The 20,209-nt window shown below is 45.5% G+C and overlaps 3 protein-coding genes across 3 annotated transcripts; 2 read left to right on the top strand and 1 right to left on the bottom strand.

Moving 5' to 3' along the window:
- Nucleotides 1–13: 13 nt before the first annotated feature.
- Nucleotides 14–3,521, bottom strand: LOC127763212 (uncharacterized). The gene is made up of 13 exons (XM_052287852.1): nt 3,114–3,521; nt 2,915–3,026; nt 2,702–2,814; nt 2,051–2,406; nt 1,840–1,915; nt 1,662–1,748; nt 1,465–1,545; nt 1,338–1,370; nt 1,042–1,095; nt 907–948; nt 705–783; nt 550–620; nt 14–475 (listed from the first exon to the last, which is right to left on the bottom strand). The coding sequence occupies exons 1-13, from the start codon at nt 3,276–3,278 to the stop codon at nt 386–388; spliced, it is 1,359 nt and encodes a 452-aa protein (XP_052143812.1). The 5' UTR covers nt 3,279–3,521; the 3' UTR covers nt 14–385.
- A 3,830-nt stretch (nt 3,522–7,351) lies between these two features.
- Nucleotides 7,352–8,248, top strand: LOC127763638 (uncharacterized). Its single transcript, XM_052288401.1, has one exon. It carries the CDS (start codon nt 7,569–7,571, stop codon nt 7,959–7,961), a length of 393 nt encoding a protein of 130 aa, XP_052144361.1. The 5' UTR covers nt 7,352–7,568; the 3' UTR covers nt 7,962–8,248.
- Nucleotides 8,249–13,499: 5,251 nt separating this feature from the next.
- LOC127761653 (uncharacterized) lies at nt 13,500–14,505 on the top strand. The gene has a single exon (XM_052285980.1). It carries the CDS (start codon nt 13,648–13,650, stop codon nt 14,074–14,076), a length of 429 nt encoding a protein of 142 aa, XP_052141940.1. The 5' UTR covers nt 13,500–13,647; the 3' UTR covers nt 14,077–14,505.
- The last annotated feature ends 5,704 nt before the right edge of the window (nt 14,506–20,209 follow it).

Raw genomic sequence — 20,209 nt, 5'->3', positions numbered from 1 at the left:
AATGGAACAAGTGTTGATGCTAACAGTAATCCTGCTAATTCTAGAAAATTTAACTTGCTGTTGAAATCTGTACTACCATTGGCATTAACTCATGTCTGAAGCTCCGGCCGAAATATGTAGGCCATCATTCCAGCAATATACACTACTAGGTGATATTACAACAAGCTGGGCTGGCTTCTATGACATAGCAGTTGTCAATTTACTATCTGAAGAAGAATCCTTCCCTTCCCTGATGGAGATTTGCAGAGGAATAGGGGAATGGTCATTCGCCCCATCAGGATAGTAGACAATGGGATGGTTTCACGTTGGCCAAATTTACAATGTACAGTATGTAAATTTACAATGGTTTCAGGTTGGCCAAATTTACAATCTACTAGCATACTCATCATGCTTGCTCATGCTGCACAATGGCCAACTTCTCACTTGCACCAGATTGCCCTGCTCGCATCCTCATGCTGATAATGAAGGCAATGAGCTGCAGAGTAGATATACTCTATTCTTAGTATGGCATAAAAAGTGTGCACTGAACATATTCAGTTGAAATCTTACCGTACAAAAGCCAGCACACATGATACTGAAACCTTTGAATTTGAATGGCGCTGTTTCTGAAAGGACCCATGCTGCCGCAAGAAAGCAAAAGCTATGGAGTAAATTAAAGGAAACAAGGGTTATAAACTAGGATTTATTTACAAATGAAAAAATACCTGTTAGAGGGGTAAAAATTAGTGGAGCTAATATGCTGGCAAACGAGCTTATGCCCGATATACAGCCTTGAGCAATTCCCTAAGAGGCAACACCAAAGTAATAGGAATAATGAGCGAAACTTAGCAGTCATGTCAACTTAGCAGTCAGGTCATCATTTGAAATACTCAAAGACAATGATCAGCAACAATAGGAAAAACCAACCTGCTCATTTGATCCAACACTCTTCGATACATTGGTTCTTATCTAGAAAAACAGAGAAGAAGATGATTAATATTGTTCTGAATTGCTTGGAAGGAAAAAAGTTTTTAATAAACTGTTGGGAAAAATATGGCTTACAGAAGGGTGAACAAAAGCACTCAGAATTATAAACACCGCAGATAAATATGGTACCTGTAGATGATTAAGACAACGTTAGCGAAGATATGTGTAATGGATGACTGATATTGGTTTAGTGAATGCTGGAAACGCACTATTGCACTGCTGAACCAGCAAGCAACTAAACCTGATTGCAAATTAGTGCAAAACAAGAGCGTAGTTCTGTCTATACATTTGGATATAGCCAAAATTGCATTCTTTTGGGTAAGAGTCTAATAAGACTACAAGAGAATTATTGCCAAGTCCAAAGGAAGTACCCAATATGACCATGCAATGCCATACAGGAAAACCTGAAATATAATACAAAATTGTTCAGGGATTACAATCACACTCGCTGACATTATTGCATAACGGTTCAAAAATGCAACGGAAAGAAGCTGTTACATGAGTACATCCTCCTAGGAGTCCTATAATAAGCAGTATATCCTCGCCAACAAATCGAGCCAAGACCGGCATTACAGTCAGCTAAACAGCATGTTATCATTAGTCAGAAATCAGAAAATGTAAAAAAAGCAATTCCTACTCCGGGCTGGAAAGCCTACCATATAACAGTTCTGCTGAAAAAAAAAATACAATCGTACCTGTGACAGCATTCCTGCAGCACCAGCAATTAACAGAAGATTAGCGAACTCATCTTTGCTGTAACCAAACTGTGCCTTCAGGTAGTACTGCAGACACATCAACCGTAAAAGAAAATTCGTGTTAAATTTAACTGACATTAAAACTGAATACTTGTCAGATTAGGTGGGGGATAGACACCAGTAATGCAGTCTGAAGCCCATGTTCCCCAAGACTGTAAAAGAAGGTAACAATTGCTGCCCCTGACAGGGTCAAACTACAGGCAGCAGCAATGACTCATCAGCACATTACAGTTTATAGTCAAAATTCCATCAAACATAGGTGTCAATAAACTCTAACAAAAGAATATGAGTATCGGCACGAATTGCAGTTAGGCAAGAAAGAACTTAACCTGCCAGTGAGAAGCGAAACCATGTCTGACAACGACGGCACCCCGCCCTTGTGCGGCGGAAGTCTCGGTGAGATCTCCTCATCGGAGGAGGACGAAGACGAAGTCGCGGCGGAGCAGGATGAGCCTTGTAGGAAGGGATCACAGGCTTCGTCAACGAAGGAGTTGGCTCCGCCGGAATCTGGGACAACGGCCCTGAGATAGATGGCCGTCGCCGCGGCGACGGCCGCCGCCACCTGGAAGGTGGTTGATGTCTGGAGGAACCGCGCGGTGAGCGTTCCGGAGACGAACCCCGCTGCCGACACGCCGGAGAGGAGCCCGAACGCCGCCGCTCGCCGCCTGGCGCCGACTTGGTCGGCCTGCGTCCACAAACTTCACCTGGTCAAGGACTCCCTGATTGGGCGGTGGGCCGCCCACTTCTGTTACGCTGACGAGTGGGCCTAATCGCCGTATTTTCCGTTTGTTCAGTTGTACTGTATTGGTAGTTTGTCCTTTACTCCTTTTTGTGTGGTAGTATACATTCTTTCTGTTGTCGTAATTGTACAGGTCACATGTTCTCGTTAAATATACGTATTCGTTATTCAGGATGCGTATCTCAATAACTTTGAAATATGTATTTGGATGATCGACCTATCATAGTGAGGTTTTCATTACCACGTAGGCGAGCAAGAGGCAATGCATGCTGCCCTCGCAGAAGATGCCGGCGAGGACCTTAACGACGTAGTACACGTAGAAGTACACCTTGGAGCGGTTGCAGGCCAGTATAACTGCCAGAAAAAAAAGTGGAAAACATATGAAAATGTGCACAGATGCATTATGCAGTTTCATCAAGCTAGGGTGACCCAAGTCATGCTGCAAAGAGCATACACAACGGCAGAATGGCCACGGTCACCGGCAGTGTCATCAGCGCCTTCCTGCCGTATTTGTCCGACAAATTCCCCACGATGGGAGTCACCACAAGAGCCCCCATCCCTGTGATCTGCGCAAATTAGCCAAAAGCCGTTCCATTTTCACAAATCCCATCCGCAAAATGTGACTTAAATAATCCGAAACGGGCGATACTCACGGCGCTCTGGAAGCCGCTGAGGTAGATGGCGACGGAGCACTCGTCGCGGCCGGGGCAGACGGCGTCCATCGTCACGTCGGTGATCGCCGGGATGACCATGTAGGAGGCGAAGTGGAACATGAACGCCGCCACGAACAAGTGCCCCAGCACAGCCAAGTCCTTCATCCTGGCGTCTCTACCAAATCGACAGCTTAAGAGAAACACGGTTAATTTGCATGCCAAAACTCCGGGCCTACGTTTTATACTCGCATGCACGGCACGCAAGGAGAAGAAAAATATACATATCGCCAATGCAACGCTTCCAAGTAAGAGAAGCAGAAAAATCGAAGCATCGATCAGTCGCTCTTGCTTAGGGTGATCACCCACTTGATCTCGTCACTATAAGTGACCCTGCATTTTTGCCAGGTTTGCACAGTTATATTGCGCCTTGTGAACATACTTTTACGTGCCCAATTCCCCAAACAAGCCAAGCAAAACTGTAACCGTCCCGATGTTTGTTGCAGCTGGGAGGCTGAGAGAGTGATCTGAGGACGAGAACCTGTGATTACTGGAGCTAGCTAAGTTGTCGCTGCCGATGGTGATTGGTTAGTGTGGTGCCGGTGGCTTGTACGCATGGCGCTGCAACAGAGCACTAGAGCTAACATGCGAGTGATGGATGATGTACTGATGTGTTTTTTAGAGTGCACTCCACTCTACTTTCGGAGCTACTGCTCGCTGATTGGGTCTTTTGTAGCTTGCAGCCCTGGAACTCTGTTTACTCGTGGAATACGGACACCGTTGGTCTTGCTTCTGGGAAAAGCTGGGATAATCTTGCTTGGCTCTTTCTGCATTTGGTGCTGGAAGTTTGCTTCTTCAGTGGGGGAAATAGCTTAGCGCACTCTTGATTACTAGGGAGATTAGATCTATGTTTGGTAGTAGCTGAGCCTCAACGACAGTTGAAGTCTCAACCCTGAACCGAACAGAACTACTGAAGTGCAGGGGAGTATCAGAGAAGGATCGGCATTTTTCTGATGTACTAGTACTAGAAATATCGGAAGAACTGTATCCTTCAAGACTGTTGCTCCTATATATTTTACTATGGTCCATATACTAATTTACATTTCTAAGTTCTATCCTCATTTTTCACGTATATGTTTTTCAAATTGTAAAATTTTTCTATAGAAAAGTTACTTTTAAAATAATATTAATCGGTTTTCAAGTTTTTAAACTAATACGCAAGTAATTATGCGTTAATTCATCATCACCCTGTTTTCTGTGCCCAAGGGAAAGTTTCCAACCCCTACTCCCGAACACACCCTAGATTGGTGATAAATTGGTTGTCGTCAATGCCAATAATTTTATCTACAAAGTGAAATATCGTATTTACTATTCAGAGGGGCACTTTTTTTTTTCATCAATCCAAAATAGCCCTACATTCCAAACTCAATAAAACGCAACTGGAACGGATGATGGGCTTGGTGACCCACTGAAAATTGCAGAGTCCGTCCAATTGACGATAGGGGATGTCGTGGGCTGTGGCCTGCCTGTGATTCTTCCAAACTTAACTCGGAAACCAATATGCGGGCGTAAATTTCACTCCGTATTCCGCCTCGACCCACCTACGAACGTCAGCCTAAGTTTATTTGTGGCCCCTCATTTATGTCGCTGAGACTGAAATTCGTCCTCAAATCGCAATACAACGTGCCTCTCAACTCCCCAAACCAGTGGCCCCGAGATGGTACGGATGGTTGTTTCTACTGCCGTGGCGTTGATATGGCACTTAAAGTATATAAAAAAACCCGTGAGACTGATACCAATGAATGTTCGGTTAAAAAAAAAATGGCACGTCCTATTGTAGTTTAAGGATGAATTTTAGACTGACAATAAATTGTGGGGCAATAGATGAGCCCCATGGGCAGGCTTGTCGAGGTCAGCTTCAAACTGTGTTGGAATATCGACCATAAGCTGGAATAACGTCAGTTCACGTACCGTACATCTGTATGAGCAGACGTTTGTCTACTCCGGAACATACATGCGAGCAGCAGACGCCGTCCTTTTCATTCCTGATCAGTTTGTTTGTTTGTTTTTTTTTAAAAAAAGGAACTTGTTCATTGTTGATCAATTTGTTCGATCAGCTGTTCGAAGACAGGCCGCCTCGTCTACAAGAGGAATATCAAACCCCTGCAAACAATTAATTCCTTCTCCCCACGCATAAATAGCAGTGAGAGGCGAACGAGAATATTCGTCAAATAAGAAAATGGACGCGTTATCCAGGTCATACATCCAGCCGCCCGGCCTATGCCGTGCCTTCTCCCTCTCCCTGATGCCCTTGATCGATCGATGGGCGGCCACTGCCGAAGCCATCGGGCTGGCGTCCACGGAAACAGCAGTGATCGCGCCCACGAGCCCCATGTGAGCCTGTGCGACGCGCGCGCATGTACGCCCGGTTCTTTCATAGCCTTTCGGCTCTCTCTCACGGTTATTTCAACAAGCTTTCGGCCTTCACTCACATCCTGCAGCTGCTACTGATTTACTGAAGTGATCGGTGACGATGGAATGCTCATGCATGCTACATTGCTAACGACGCTTCGATCGAGTTAATTCTTTATGTTTGCACGTACGTATACGCTTGGACGAAGTTTGTTATGTTCACCGCCTCACCGGTTCACGTGGTTGATCGGTTCGTGATTACGTACAGACCGAAAGGAGGGAGAGGAGTCACGATAATTTTTTTAGGGTAAAGAGAGAGCTTTATTAATGCTTAAATAAAGGGTTACACTCCTGATTTAATAAATCTAAAATTTTTGCGAGAGCACACAACCTCCACTCCGCGCAGGACCTAGAACACATTGCCATTTGTGCTAAAACATGTGCTACCCTATTTGCTTCTCTCTTTATCGATTTAATAAATCTAGAATTCTTGCGGGAGCACACAACCTCCACTCCGAGCAGGACCTAGAACACATTACCATTTGTGCTAAAACATGTGCTACCCTATTTGCTTCTCTCTTTATCGATTTAATAAATCTAGAATTCTTGCGGGAGCACACAACCTCCACTCCGCGCAGGACCTAGAACACATTACCATTTGTGCTAAAACATGTGCTACCCTATTTGCTTCTCTCTTTATCTTGTGCACTTGCACTTGCTGAAGGCACCTCCACTCCGCGCAGGACCTAGAACACATTATCATTTGTGCTAAAACATGTGCTACCCTATTTGCTTCTCTCTTTATCTTGTGCACTTGCACTTGCTGAAGGCATTGCATCACTCCTTTAATCTCTTCAATCGTCGTCGCCCAGGCCGATTTCAACTGATCGTGCCTCATTAAATCTCTAACAATTTCTGCATTTTCCATCTCCAGCACGTTAATTATATTGGCATTGATTTGTACGTGCACGTACTACGTACTATCTACCTGCTCGTGTGACAGCAACATGCATAATGCATTGGTAGCTAACTAGGCTCCAAAATGCAGCAGATAATTTATGAATGTACTAGGCTAACCGAATACGTGCACGTATGCCAAAACTGACAGCCTGAATATTCGGGTGTGTGTCTCCAGCAGTAGTTCTTCTCGATCGACGAATCTATACACAACTACGTGCGTATAGAGACACTCGTCCTACTTAGTACTCCTGCCGTACGTATTTATTGTACGTACTCCCTTCAGTTGGATTAATTTCATGAGAAAAGCGAGAGTCCGATCCGAATATATTCATGTGGGTTGATATATAGGTTTTTCATTTAGCAACTGAAGACATGCTTGGAAGTTTGAAAGCGCGCAGGGAGTTTCGCAGCAAAGTTCACTGCAAATGATTAGATCCTAATTCCCAGACAGGAACTAATTTCAATTTGTCTGCTACAACGGATATGTCATGAGTATACACGGTTGAAAAAATATTTCAAGATTATTATTCGTGTAGTACATGCAGCTAGCATATACTTATACTTTTGTGCATGCATGGCAGGCAAAACTTTTTCTTGCCCGCAGGCTAATACAGCGAACAGTCCACTTGTAAAGCTGTTGAAAAATCCGGACCAAACCTGCAGGGGAGCACTAGTGCTAGTCTCCGATCAGAAATTCGCCAATAGCATGTGATGTATGGGCCCAAGCTAGCTAGCGTCCATGCAAATAGGGTTTGACACAGATAACTATACTACTTATTCACATCTGAGTATGCATCAATATTAAAACGACCGAACTAACTAATCCCATTGAAAAAAAAATGATTTCACCTATTGCGTGGCGTCCCTTTCTAATCTTTACACAGACAGGTGCCTATGAGCTGTCTAATTCGTAAACCTCTCTAAATAAAACCCTAGCTTCAGACACGCAGAAATGTTATTTATATATATCTATATATTCTCGTTCTCCACTGCTCATTAGGACAGCCAGTTTGCGAGAACTCTGAGAAAAGAACAGGAAAAGCCACTGCAAGAGAAGCGCGCGAGCGCTGAGAGTATCTCAGATCCATGGAGATGGAGGCTGCCACGCCGGTGCCGAGGAGTGACGGCAGGAAGCTGGCGAGGTGCCCGAGGCTGCAGATGGACGCCAAGACGGTCACTGCCATCGAGCAGTCCACGGGCGCGGCCATCGCCGACGCTGCTGCGGCTGGCGCCGAGGGCGCCGGCGGCGGGATGCGCGTCAAGATCGTGCTGAGCAAGCAGCAGCTGAAGCAGGTGACCGCGGCCGTCGCCGGAGGGGGCGCCTTCGCGCTGCCGCCGGCGCTGGAGCAGCTCGTGAGCGTGCTCAAGCGGCAGCACGCGAAGAAGCAGGTGGCAGCGGCTGCTGATGTGGTCGTCGGAAGGCGTCGCTGCCGGTGGTCGCCGGCGTTGCAGAGCATCCCGGAGGAGTGCTTTAGCTAGGTACCCACGTCTTCGAATGTGTAGTCGATTCGCAACATGTATAGCTTCGGTGATCAATCCCTCCTTTTTTTGGCGATATTCCCTTCCTTCCTACTAGGCTGCAACCGATCGATCTAGTTGGGCCAAAGTTAGTGCCCAATGGTTGCATCCCAACTTTGAAATGTCATGTATTTTAATCTGGCATTTGGACCCAAATTTTCCTCCGTTTTCCTGGTTCGATGCATGTACATATCTCTGCACACGAATATTATTCAATAAGATGATGATCTGGGAAAAGGAACAACAAAGTGTGTGAAGTGTCCCTTTCTTTGGCTTCAAGTTGTGTCCTGCGACAGGTAATAAACTGTGTGTGGCAGCGAGGTAGCAGATGGAGTGTTGCTGGGAAATGGGAGCCAGCAAATCCCTAAAGATTCCTCTTCCAGTACGACAAGATCTACTCCTACAGTCCTACTCCCTCCGTCCTAAAAAAAGAGATTCCTGTACCCAAAAAAAAGACAAACTGTGGATTCCCGTGCCAACGTTTGACTGTTCGTCTTATATAAAAATTTTTTATAATTATTATTTTCATTATTGTTAGATAATAAAACATGATTGATACTTTATGCGTGACTTATCTTTTTAATTTTTTTTATTTTTTCAAATAAAACGGACGGTCAAATGTTAGACACGGAAACCAGAGTTTATCTTTTTTGTGGACGGAGGTAGTACTACACAAAAGTTTTTGGACGGAGGTAGTACTACACAAAAGGATTGCAGTTACGTGTTGGCCCAAGGGTGTAGCAGTGGCATGGCCTACTGTGAATCTGTGATTGTGTATGTCACATGAGTCCAGTGGTCGAGGTAATCTTGCTTAGCTTCATTTCAGAGTCGATTTGAAACTTCGAAATAGAGCACTTATCCTCTTTCCGTGAACAAGGAATGGAGGATATCGACGCCGTTATATATGGCAGATCGTTCAGTGCCTGTGAGAGGGGAAGTTAACTTGCCATGAACACACCATCAAAATTCAGTCATTGGATCAGGAATAGACTGTAAATTGCCTTTGCTGCTCTAGTGCTATGACGAGAGGGAGGGGAAGTGAGTCAGTCATAGAGAGTAAGAATTAAGAATGATCTAAATTTAGCGTGCGAGTGACAAAAGCGTAAGGCACACGATCAGGATTCAGGAACGATGGATGGTTCAGATAGCTATGTTACACCGATGTCAAATTAATCTCGAGTTGCTTAGTTAGTTACTAACCATATTGTGTGTACACTACCAAAGTATGTTGACAGTTCACGTACGGTCGTCGTTATTAACCACCACTAGTCAGTGTAGGGATAACTACATTATATCACTTATCAAAGCATAGGTAGTCCGGGCCGTGGGTACGTTCAGAGGGTTTTACACAGGGAAGTGGTACGTGTTAATTCCTTGAATCCTCACAGCTAGTAGTATCGATCGAAATGGATCATGGATGATCATGAATGCTAGCTTTCACGTACCATCTCATCACCGTGCCGCTCCAAGGAAACTATGGAGCTCACGTCCTAAGGTACATATACAGTACTCTTCTACATAACGTACAGGTCCATTCCTCGTTTCAGACCTGTACTTGTAAAAACACCGACTAATTAAAAATTCCAATCGTAATACTATGGTTGTATTTAGATCCAAAGTTTAGATCCAAACTTCAGTCTTTTCCCATCACATCAACCTGTGATACATACAACTTTTCAGTCACATCATCTCCAATTTCAACTAAAATTTAAACTTTGCTCTGAACTAAACAGAACCTATTTCTGTATTTCCCCTAAAATATCATCCTGAAGATGATCGAGCAAGCAACCCCAATCACCATTTGCTTCTGAGTTCTGACCACCGCTCGCCGAGTCACTGGTCCACCTACTCTCCGTATCAAACACCGGACCACCGCCGCGGCGTGGTGTTCGGTTACCGGTTTGCACCGGCCTCCCCACGCGAGAAGCCACACGACCCACGAGTCCACGAGTCGCACCCCCGGCAACACGAGAAATGCCTGGATGAACCAGCGAAAATCCAGCCCGGCCACACACGGGAGAGCTCTAGTAGCGCGCTGAGCAGCCAGCGCCGCCGCCAGAGCGCACATGCCGATGCTTTCCCGGGGCCATGCCTCGATGCCGCGACGGATGTGACGCTGCCATCCCTCGTTGCGTAGACGTGCGCGAGCCGGTGGGTTCGTTCGCGGTGGAAAGGCCACAACCCGACGAGACGGCTGCCGTGTCGATGACGCGCGCGCGCGTACAAAACGCCCCAGCGGTTTGCAGACGCCCGTGCCGATCTCACCCCATCCATCGGCTGGGCCGCGCGGCGCAGCCCGCGGGCGGGCGGAGACAGGAGGGACAGCTAGTCGCGGGCGCGCATGTGACGGCCTACCTGAAAGCGACCGTGCCTGGCTCCGAGCGCTTTCGTGGGGGGAGGCAAAGGGGGCGCAGCGCGACACGCATCGACCGGCTCGGGACAGCTCAGTCACACGTCTCGGCGTACGAACTGGTTGGGCGCTAGAGCCCGCATGGAAAGGAAGATGAGATGATCTGGACCGTGAGGCCACGATCCGACGGGTGGATACTGGCGGGGAGGGAAAACAGAACGGTCCAGCGGTCCGTGCACGTTGGACGGGGGTCCACGATGTGATTGAGTCCCTACCGTGTCTGTTAAACCCAAGTTGGCTGTACTGGATACTACGCGTCCTGCTTATCCGAAATAATTTCGACGATTGGGACTCGTCCCTTCAACAGCGGTGGCACCGGCACGTCACGCCAGCATCATCATCGCGTCACGACCTCCCCCCCTCTCTCATTTTGGGTTTCTTTTTTCCGGATCTTTAAATTATGTGGCGTTGGGCCCAACCGATCTAGTACATGTTACCTGCAAAAAATAATTCGTGGTACAGGTACCCATGATTCAACTCTGCATTTGTTTACCCGCGTCGTACGTCCATTTTGTGCTATCCAATGTTGATCACATTATTCGCTTCACAAGGTAGGAGTAGGAGTACTGTAAGTAACTTGAGTGCGAGTTAAAATGGTCAACCTGTACACTCACTCGCCGAGTTCAGCTACTACTCCAGTAATTCTCAAGTAAAACCATTGCCCTTCATCCCGAAGCAACCAGCACGCCTTTTCCGAACCCGATCGACCATCCGATCAGCATCCAACGGTTGAGCCGCGCCTGAGCCGTCACCGTGGAGTACCAGAGCAGTTTCCTCCACGCAAATCTGGAATCGCCGAGCAGAGCTGCGCAAACGCAAACACAACATAAAACCCTTCCACAAAATGTTGACCTGAAAAGCAGCGCCTCCTTCACATGCACGTTGTCCGTAGCGCGTACATCTCACGTACTTGGCTGCATGTATTCCGGCCGCAAGCGAACAAGAACAGCCGCAGAGGAGCAAAGCTCTGCATTTCAACAGCGTAGTATAGTAGTACTGTAGTAGTAGTATTTGCTTGTGGTCAGGAGCCTTCCTTGAAGCAACCTCCAAGGTGGCAGCATTGCAACGGACGAATTAAGATCCAACTAATCTGCCCATGGCTCGTACTTTAGGTTACTAATCAAGCATCATTTTATAAACTAATTAGCCTTTCCTAAATAACTGTGGCTGGCATGTGGGCCCGGGGTGGCCAACCCTGGCCAGCAACCGCACGCGAAATACAGCGCAAGATCTAGCTTTGTCCATGTGAAGAAAGCTATGTACGATGGTACATTTGATATCAATTGGTTCAAGGCATTGTTTAGTATGGTTTGTGTTATTAATTATTGCTTATTTGTTTATGCAGTGGTTTGCACCCAAAGAAATGGCTGCTACGAGAGCTAGCTAGCGGCCAATCCATCGCTCTCTCCCCATGTTACTTCCCCCTCCAAACATGGCGATTGGATATGCATCGCACACTGCCCCTGATATAAGAAAGAGCAGTAGATAATAGCTATCTAGATACCCCCTGAGAAGGCAAAGACTGCGGGGCTTTGACAAGTTAGTTAGTTAATCATGAGCAGAAGAAACTTGCAATCCACTGTTAGTAGAAAGAATTCGTTTCACATACACCGGTTTAGCTATACGTACGTACCTACCTACCTTGTGAATAATGCAGGCAATGTCACTAGAGATAGCTAGTGTTGATCGATCGATCATTCACGCCCCATATCTTAGTGGTTGCTGCGATCTTGGTATCGTACAGGTACAGCCACTTGACGTACGAATATTGCGTCTAGCACGTTATTGCCTGCGTTCATTTGGCTCGATTGAATTGGAACAACGTCCCGTGTTTGCGCGATCGATCGCGTTTTTCTTGCGGCCTGCATTATTAATTTCCAGGGGGAATTCGAACGATTCCACGCTGCTCCTGCGATTTCAATCATGGAGGTTGGTTCACCCTCCGTCCGCGTACGTTGATATGCTACTTGCGCCCGATCATGGCGCGTCCTCGATCTGTTTATAAAAACGAATAAATTCGCCATCAGATGATCGTCGGGTGAACGGAAGTGTAGTTGAACGCTTGATGTGCATTGCCGTCCTAATTCTGGTGGGGGCAGGGGGAGGGGGAGTTCGATCTGATTATGTCTGTTAACTGACGGTTAGGACTTAGGACTATGATCTAGTCAGTTAGTTTGAGATGTTTTTGATGTATACAGTTTAAATTAAAAATTCGTATCAACGACGTTCGCTCGACTGTTCTATCACTACAACTATGTGTCATGGGGAGACTTGTTTCATCATCTAAACACGCAAGGATTCGGCTCGAGAGCCCTGAAAAGGACACTAATATTATCTGCGATATATGCTGAAAATTTCTGACAAAACCTCCTCTCAATATTATAACGGATTCATCCGATTCCATTCCTCTGTTTACCTCTGCTCTGTATACATACTCCGGATAGTTCAACTTTATGTACGCTAACATATGCTAACCAATCACGTGGATAATTAATACTACTACGTGTCTGCATATGCGTAATACCTGACGGTCGAATTAATGGCCGTGCTACAGTGTTCCACCGGCAATGTGGCGAAAACAGTAAGGAGAACATGCCAGGGGCGCTGCTGTAGCTAACAATGTCTGTGTCAATTGTGCCATCCTAACCAAATGTTCGTAGACTCCACGAGTAATCGAGTCGTGAGGAGTGACAACACGTTACTTGCAAAGGGCCTCCCTTCCGATCGATCCAATGATCCCGGCCCCCGTCTCCGCGAGAGGGACGGCCATGTGAGGCGCCCATTTCTCTATTCAACTTCCCCATCTTGATTAGTCCCTGTCTCATGATTGTTTTTTTGAGTGTTAATTAAAAAAACTTCGCCCTTTTTATTGTCATGTAAATTAAGAAGAACTTAACCACAGAAGTGGACGTACTTTTATTTTTTGTTAGCGTGGGGGCAGGTTGGGGTAGGAGTCGATGGATGGCCCACCTGTCAGGGAGAGTGGGGGTGGTACACGGTTGGAGTTGGAGACAGTTGTGGCTGCGCTCACCAAAAGGCAAGGCAAATGCATCAGCTCAAGGTCCCCGGAGTAGTATATAAGTAGGTTGGTGCGTCACATTACTCGGCAGCGGACACATTCACTTTGCCTTCGCTTTAGCCTTTGTGCTGTAACTTGCAAGAAACGTCGGAGTACTCGCTTGCGCGCGCCCGCGGCGGCGGCGGCGGCGACGAGCGATCGCAGCGGGTGACGCGGAGATGGCGTCCAGGTGCTTCTTCCCCAGGGAGGCCGAGGCCGGCGGCCGGCACCACCACCACCAGTCCAAGGCGGCTGCGGAGGCGCTCGAGCAGCTGCACCACGGCGGGCGCGTCCTGTCGCGGGAGGACGTCGGCGGCGCAGTGCGCGTCAAGATCGTGGTCAGCAAGCGCGAGCTCAAGCACATGGTCGCGGCGCTCGGCTCGGGCACCGGCGGCGGCGGGGCGGTGGCGGCGGCGGCGGCGGTGACGGCCGCGGGGGAGCGGCACCGTCAGCGCGCGGCGGGCGGCGCCGGCGGCCCAGGCGCCGAGCAGAGGCTGCAGTCGCTGCGGCGGCGCAGCATGCGGAGGGCGGCGGAGGCGGCGCGGCGGATGCAGGCGAACGGGGAGTGGGAGCCCGGCCTGCAGAGCATTCCCGAAGAGGTTTACTGAATATTATACCAGTAGATGGCGTCGTTAGTGATGGTTAATCACTTGACTAATTAAGGTTGGGTTTTGATCACTGCCTGCTAAGTCTAAGTGGTAGATGTACTTGTACAGCGCTCTTGATTTGTTCCCGGTTACTGTTGAGGGTTAAACCGTTAATCCTCCTCCCCCAATGAGTTTGTGCATTTTTTTTTTCACTGTAAAATTTTGGATGGAAGAGAGGGGAGGTGGTGTTTGGACTGCAATGCAACTGCTCCTGATGGTGTTTGAGTGACTGTGAGAGTGATTCAGCGAGTGGCTGAATTTCTTCTCCTTTTTGTTTGTGGCACTGTAAAAGTTTTTACTGCCACTGCAGCTGATGTAAAATGGTTAATTTTGAAGAATTGACAGTTTACTGTCCGTGCTTAGTGCTTACTACTCCAGCTAGTAGCATTAACTAATCTGTTCCTGCTTTTTTTGTTCTTTTGCCTTTGTGGTGAGCATGGAAAATTATGGAAAGTATTAGTTAGGAGGTGAGCATACGAGAACCACAGTGCTGAGATTCCATTGCACATGGCCAGATGGTCGTCACATTAAACAAACAGATCTTCTCTTGTTTGTTCTGTTATCCACTAGTTGGCTTTGCCATTCTGTGTTGTGTGGTAGCTGATTAGCTGTTCCCTTTACCGCTGTACGTACGGGTCGTTTTCTCCAGAATTATTTTTCGTCAAGCTATAAAGTTTTTTTGGGCTATAAAAAGATGAGCTTAGCTGTTTGCAGTGACGTCGTGTTTGTTGTAATCTCATGTAAATTTGCATCCGGCCCAAACTTTTAACGTAAGATCATGATTCTTGCAGTCTCATTTAGACAAAACTTGCAATGCTTTTCATATTTACTGGTTCAATTTATTTTATAATAGAACAAAATCCGGCCTTTACTCAACAAGCTACGACCAATTATTTATTTTCACCAGTTTTTCAAGTATACTGATCTTAGTTTCTCGAACACATGAACTAACTTATAAGATTAAATTGGCATGCAATTTTGTATATTTCCACGCTTTATTTACTCTCTCTTCTAATGTATGCCGGAAATGAGAAAGATTGCGAGATATTTGCTGATGATAACGTGGGCACTCAGAAAATGTATAACAGGAACAGAACAGAGACGACAAAGTATGACTAAAATGATTTACATATGTATAGTTGGAGGGATTAGCACATCTTAGTCCTTATCTCCTTGAAAGGCAGTGGGTGCCACTCTGAAATACACCAAAGCCATTCTTGATTATAGCTATTAATGCATAATATTTGGCCAGTCCTGTGAATCATATTTGCTCATCATGTTCGAAATTTGGACGCTGTCCCGTCATGACCCCACGATGCATAAAAGATTGATAGTGAAATCTGAATCTATTTTTCAACAACGGTCCATGTTTAAACCACCAACCCTCTTGTTTTGACAGAACTTTCAGGCTTGGTCACTCCACGAACCACCGGTCTGTCTGCTCGGCAAGGGAAGAACAATAATTCAGCATTTAATCTGCTTTTGCCTTTTGTACTTTTCTATTGACATAGAAGCCATGCATAATTCATCGCTCATCCTCTTGCTGCAACAACTAACCATTGCTTCCGCTTCACGCTCCCGATAATGCCTGGACTGAACTAATAAGCTGACAGACGACGGCAATTGCAGCACAGCGATCTCGCTCTGGTAAAGAAAATCAAAACAACAAAACAAAACGTAGAATTCAGAAACTTCATCTGATGGTTAGATCTCCCTCGTGCTTGCGATATCCCAGGAGGGGTGAAGTTGAAAACGCATAGATTTATGCAACCAGGCGTGTGTGGGAGATCGAAAGATCTGTACTGCTTTTCTCGAGAGAGGTAGCTGATGGCCCGGGACTGCTGCGAACAAGAACATTTGGGACTTGTAAAATGGGCAGCGTAAGGGTTACTCGCGTTGACATTTGACGAACCTGCCACTGCTGCATCTTCCAAAGCTCCCCCTACAGGTTAATTAACCTGACGACCCTTGCAAGTAGCTTCAACGACCCTATGCTGTAGACTTGCAGTTTACATGCAGTAGGTCAATAGGATTAGTAGAGAATTAGAGAATCATCACTACACCTAAGTCCTAATCTATATACTGTAGTCATTTGAGACAGAATACTGCAACTGAAGTATGTTCATAACCAATGGTAAAAGAGAAAATACTGCAACTGAAGTACGTTAAGAGAATTAGAAAACTGGAAAATTTTATGTACGTAAAGAGAAAATTTTATCCTCGCAGCCTGAACCTCCGAGGCGCCGACAACGTTCTCCACAATGGAGTAAAACTACCTGAGGTAAAACCACTGCAGATCTTCGTGCTACACCTTTGACCTAGGGCTTTCTGAAACTTTATGCAAAAGCGACTAGTAACACACTGGGCTGGGGTAATGTCGTGTAAAAGATTACGCATAATTTTAATAACGGTAGAATTTGGTGTCATAAAAATTTCTGCACAATTTACGAACAACCGTTTTGTTTCCGCAAATTCACCTCGCTGCAACTATTGAATAGTCTTATATTGGTTGTGAAAGGGCAAATGACCTAGTATATAAGTGGGGGAGTCCCTCACCTCATTGGTTAATTTTTGAGGTGGGAAAGACTATTTACGATTCTACAATTGCTATCTGAGTCTGGTTAGTTCAACATCTCTAACCTGAGTGACAAAGTGTGCGAAGGCATGATGGACCGTGGGTGCTTGTGGAGCCTGTATACCTGAGGGACCGTAGAGAAACAGTGAATGGACGGTGAAAGGCCGAGGGACACCAACGTATACCTGAGGGACCATAAGGAAACGGTGAAGGGGTGGTGAACGGCTGAGGGACACCAATATATGAAGGGGGGAGATTATTGAATAGTCCACATTGGTTATGGAAGGACAAGAAACTTAATATATAAGTGGGGGAGCCCATCCCTCATTGGCTAGCTTTTGAGGTGGGAAAGACCATTTACGATCCTACAGCAGCAGCGTGACCTTGCCTCACGAGCTGGGCTGCAAACCCGAAAAAGGGAAGCTTAGTGTGATCTCTCCCTTGTGTTATGAAAACTCTGGGCTATACAGACAATATCCATCACAATACAGAGTTTGGGCTTGGCTAGGCTGCCATTCAAGTCATCCAAGGCTAGGTTGAACGGTTGATGCTAGCCTGGCGTGACAAGACCAGTCGTTTGGAATCATAAAAGAAGTTACTATAGAACTTTCGAAAGAAAATTTCTCTAAAATCTTTCAAATATAATTACAGTGTAACTAGAATGTATGTAATGTAACTTGTCTAAATCTTTCAAAATCTTATGGCAACTCAAGTGGCTAGCATGGTTTGCGGAACGAGGTCCTGAGTTTGATCCTGTGCAAGTGCACAAGTAAATTTTCACACGAATTTTTCCCTCCACACGCTAGCACAAATCTTGATGCAAATCCGACGACCGAAAAATCAAGAGTCTTTCTCCCTATTTTCTATCGACAAAAATCTAGCAAATCCATAAAAAGAAAATCATCGCTTCCGGTGGCAACCTATCCCGGAGGGGCAAGAAAAAGATAGCTTGCTCGGGAGAGTCTATTCCGCTCTTCTTCGAGAGCAAACGTCTCTAATGCAATCATCCAAATCGTTCAGTAAGGCAAGCCCAACAAAATAGCAAGTTGAGTTTGCCTTACCGAACAACGGAACATACCGAAAATCCATACTGGCAGCCAACTTTCTGTCCTTCTCATGCTTGCCCGACGACGAGTATCAACCATTTTACTTGCAGCCTTGGATAATGGAGTAAGAGGGGTGAGATTGGGATAGGGATATGAGTGGGGGGTTGAGATGAGATACGAAGAATGGATGGTTAAGATTAAAAATTACCATTTTAGAAGGTGGGAAAAGATTTTACCATTCCATTATCCAAAGTTCAGAAATTGCTTCCCATGTGTCGTCCGGGCAAAAGAGAAAAATCGAACCCGCTTCATGCAAGCATGTGGTTCCAAGTGTGCATGGGGTGTGGGACCCATGGAAAGGTCATTCAGAATGAGAGAGACGTATCGGGGTTTGTCTTTAAAATTCAAATGATTTTTTCTCCTAAACTACTTATCCGATCTAAAATCCGATTACACCATTGTATTTGTTGGAATTAAATCGTTATAACAAGATATCACATGATTATATTCCGATTAAAGAAAAATATAAGTTTCAAACTATTAATACTTCATGTTTCATACGTTATATCCATATGTTTTAGTGCAAGTTTTCATTGTGTTTCATAAAATTATCAAAAATAATTGCTACTACCCTCCATCAATGCTTGCATGCATGCATTTTAGTGGTCTTTAAAATGATTTTTCTTCTAAACTACTTATCCAATCTATGATTCGATCACACCGTTGTATTCGTTGTAATTAAATATTTACAATAAAATATCACACGATTAAATTTTGATGCAAGAAAAATATATATTTCAATCTATTAACTCTTATTATTTCATAAGTGATAGCATTCAACGTGTATCTTCACTGTGTTTCATAAATTTTTTAAATGTTTTAGTTGCTGTTTTACCATATATAAATTAATGTATCACTTGTTGGTCAGCTGCAACATTTTGACCGACCGATGTTTTTTTTTTAATATATCTGACGTTCGATTGGTAGTATTCTCCCCCAAACACACCCTAGTTGTTTTTTTGTTTCAACCGGGCTGGGATTGGGAGGAGATGGAACAGATGGAGACCAAGCCACCAAAAAGCCCAAACCTGTAACAACACCCCACTGACCCAGCAGCGTAATAGGCCTCTTGCCTCCTTGCGTTGCGACCCAGCCCCCTGTCCCCTGGCCTCCCCTCCTCCAGCACCCGTTCCGTCTCCTTCGCCCGCCGCCTACGCCGTCGCGCCGATCTCCATCACCGCGAGTAGCGGCGCCGGCGTCGTGCTGCTTCCGGCTTCCGCCGCATATTCTCGCCTCTGACTCCTTGCGCGCAAGCCAGTCTCCACGTCACATCAGCCTCGACTCCCGTCTCCTCGCGAGTTCGTCGGCCGCCTGCGTCGACCTCTTATACATCGCGCGAGCAGCGGTGCCGTCGCCCTGCTGCTTCCGCCTCCGGTGAGTACCCGTGCCGAAGCACATCCTCTTTCTTTCTCATCCATTACTACCTTCACATTTTCTCTTTGCCCTTACCTTATCTTTCTCTTCTAGATCTAGAAGCTTAGGTTTTTCTTTGTCTTAACCTTAGTACTAACTTTTTTTTTTAGAAGATAGAACATATTTGATCCGACTTTTGTAAGAAAGCCAAAGAAACTTACTGTAGTTCATCATCCAACGAAAAGAAAAAAAAACAGATTCCTACCAACGACACTAGACACCACAAACAGACTACTGGGTTGCAAGTTTCAGAAGTAACATCAGGGCCATAGGCAACGACATCAGACCCTGTTTAGATGAGACTAAAACTATTAAGTCCCTATCACATCGGATGTTTGGAAACTAATTATAAATATTAAACGTAGACTATTAATAAAACCCATCCATAATCTTGGACTAATTCGCGAGACAAATCTATTGAGCCTAATTAATCCATGATTAGCTTATGTGATGCTACAGTAAACATTCTCTAATTATGGATTAATTAGGCTTAAAAATTTATCTCGGAAATTAGCTTTCATTTATGTAATTAGTTTTGTAAGTAGTCTATATTTAATACTCTAAATTAGTGTCTAAATATAGAGACTAAAGTTAAGTCCCTCGATCCAAACACCACCTCAAACACCTCCAAAAACACTCAAAACAGAAAGTGACAGGATTACAGTTCTCATAGCTAAACTTCAGACATTCAGCTATCCATCAATCTCCATTGGCAGCACGTCAGGAGACTTCAGCACTTGAATATTATGCTCCATAATTCGATCACACCACACCTGCAGCATACTGTGCTCCTATTCATTTTACAGGACCATCCATCTCTGAATCTGCGCAATCATTTTATACAAGATTGTCTAGGGCGATTTTAACACAATGATTTGGAAAACAAAGCCATTCCTAGTAAGCCACAAAACACAAGCCCCAACAACCTTATTACTGACTAAGAGTACCCCACACGATGTTGTGGGTTTGTTTGTGATTATGCATATTTATGTTCATGGTA

The sequence above is a fragment of the Oryza glaberrima genome, chromosome 2 (genome assembly GCF_000147395.1).
Source record: "Oryza glaberrima chromosome 2, OglaRS2, whole genome shotgun sequence".
NCBI lineage: Eukaryota > Viridiplantae > Streptophyta > Magnoliopsida > Poales > Poaceae > Oryza > Oryza glaberrima.
The sequence above is the reverse complement of the archived record's forward strand: the minus strand, read 5'-3'. Positions and strand labels throughout refer to the sequence as shown.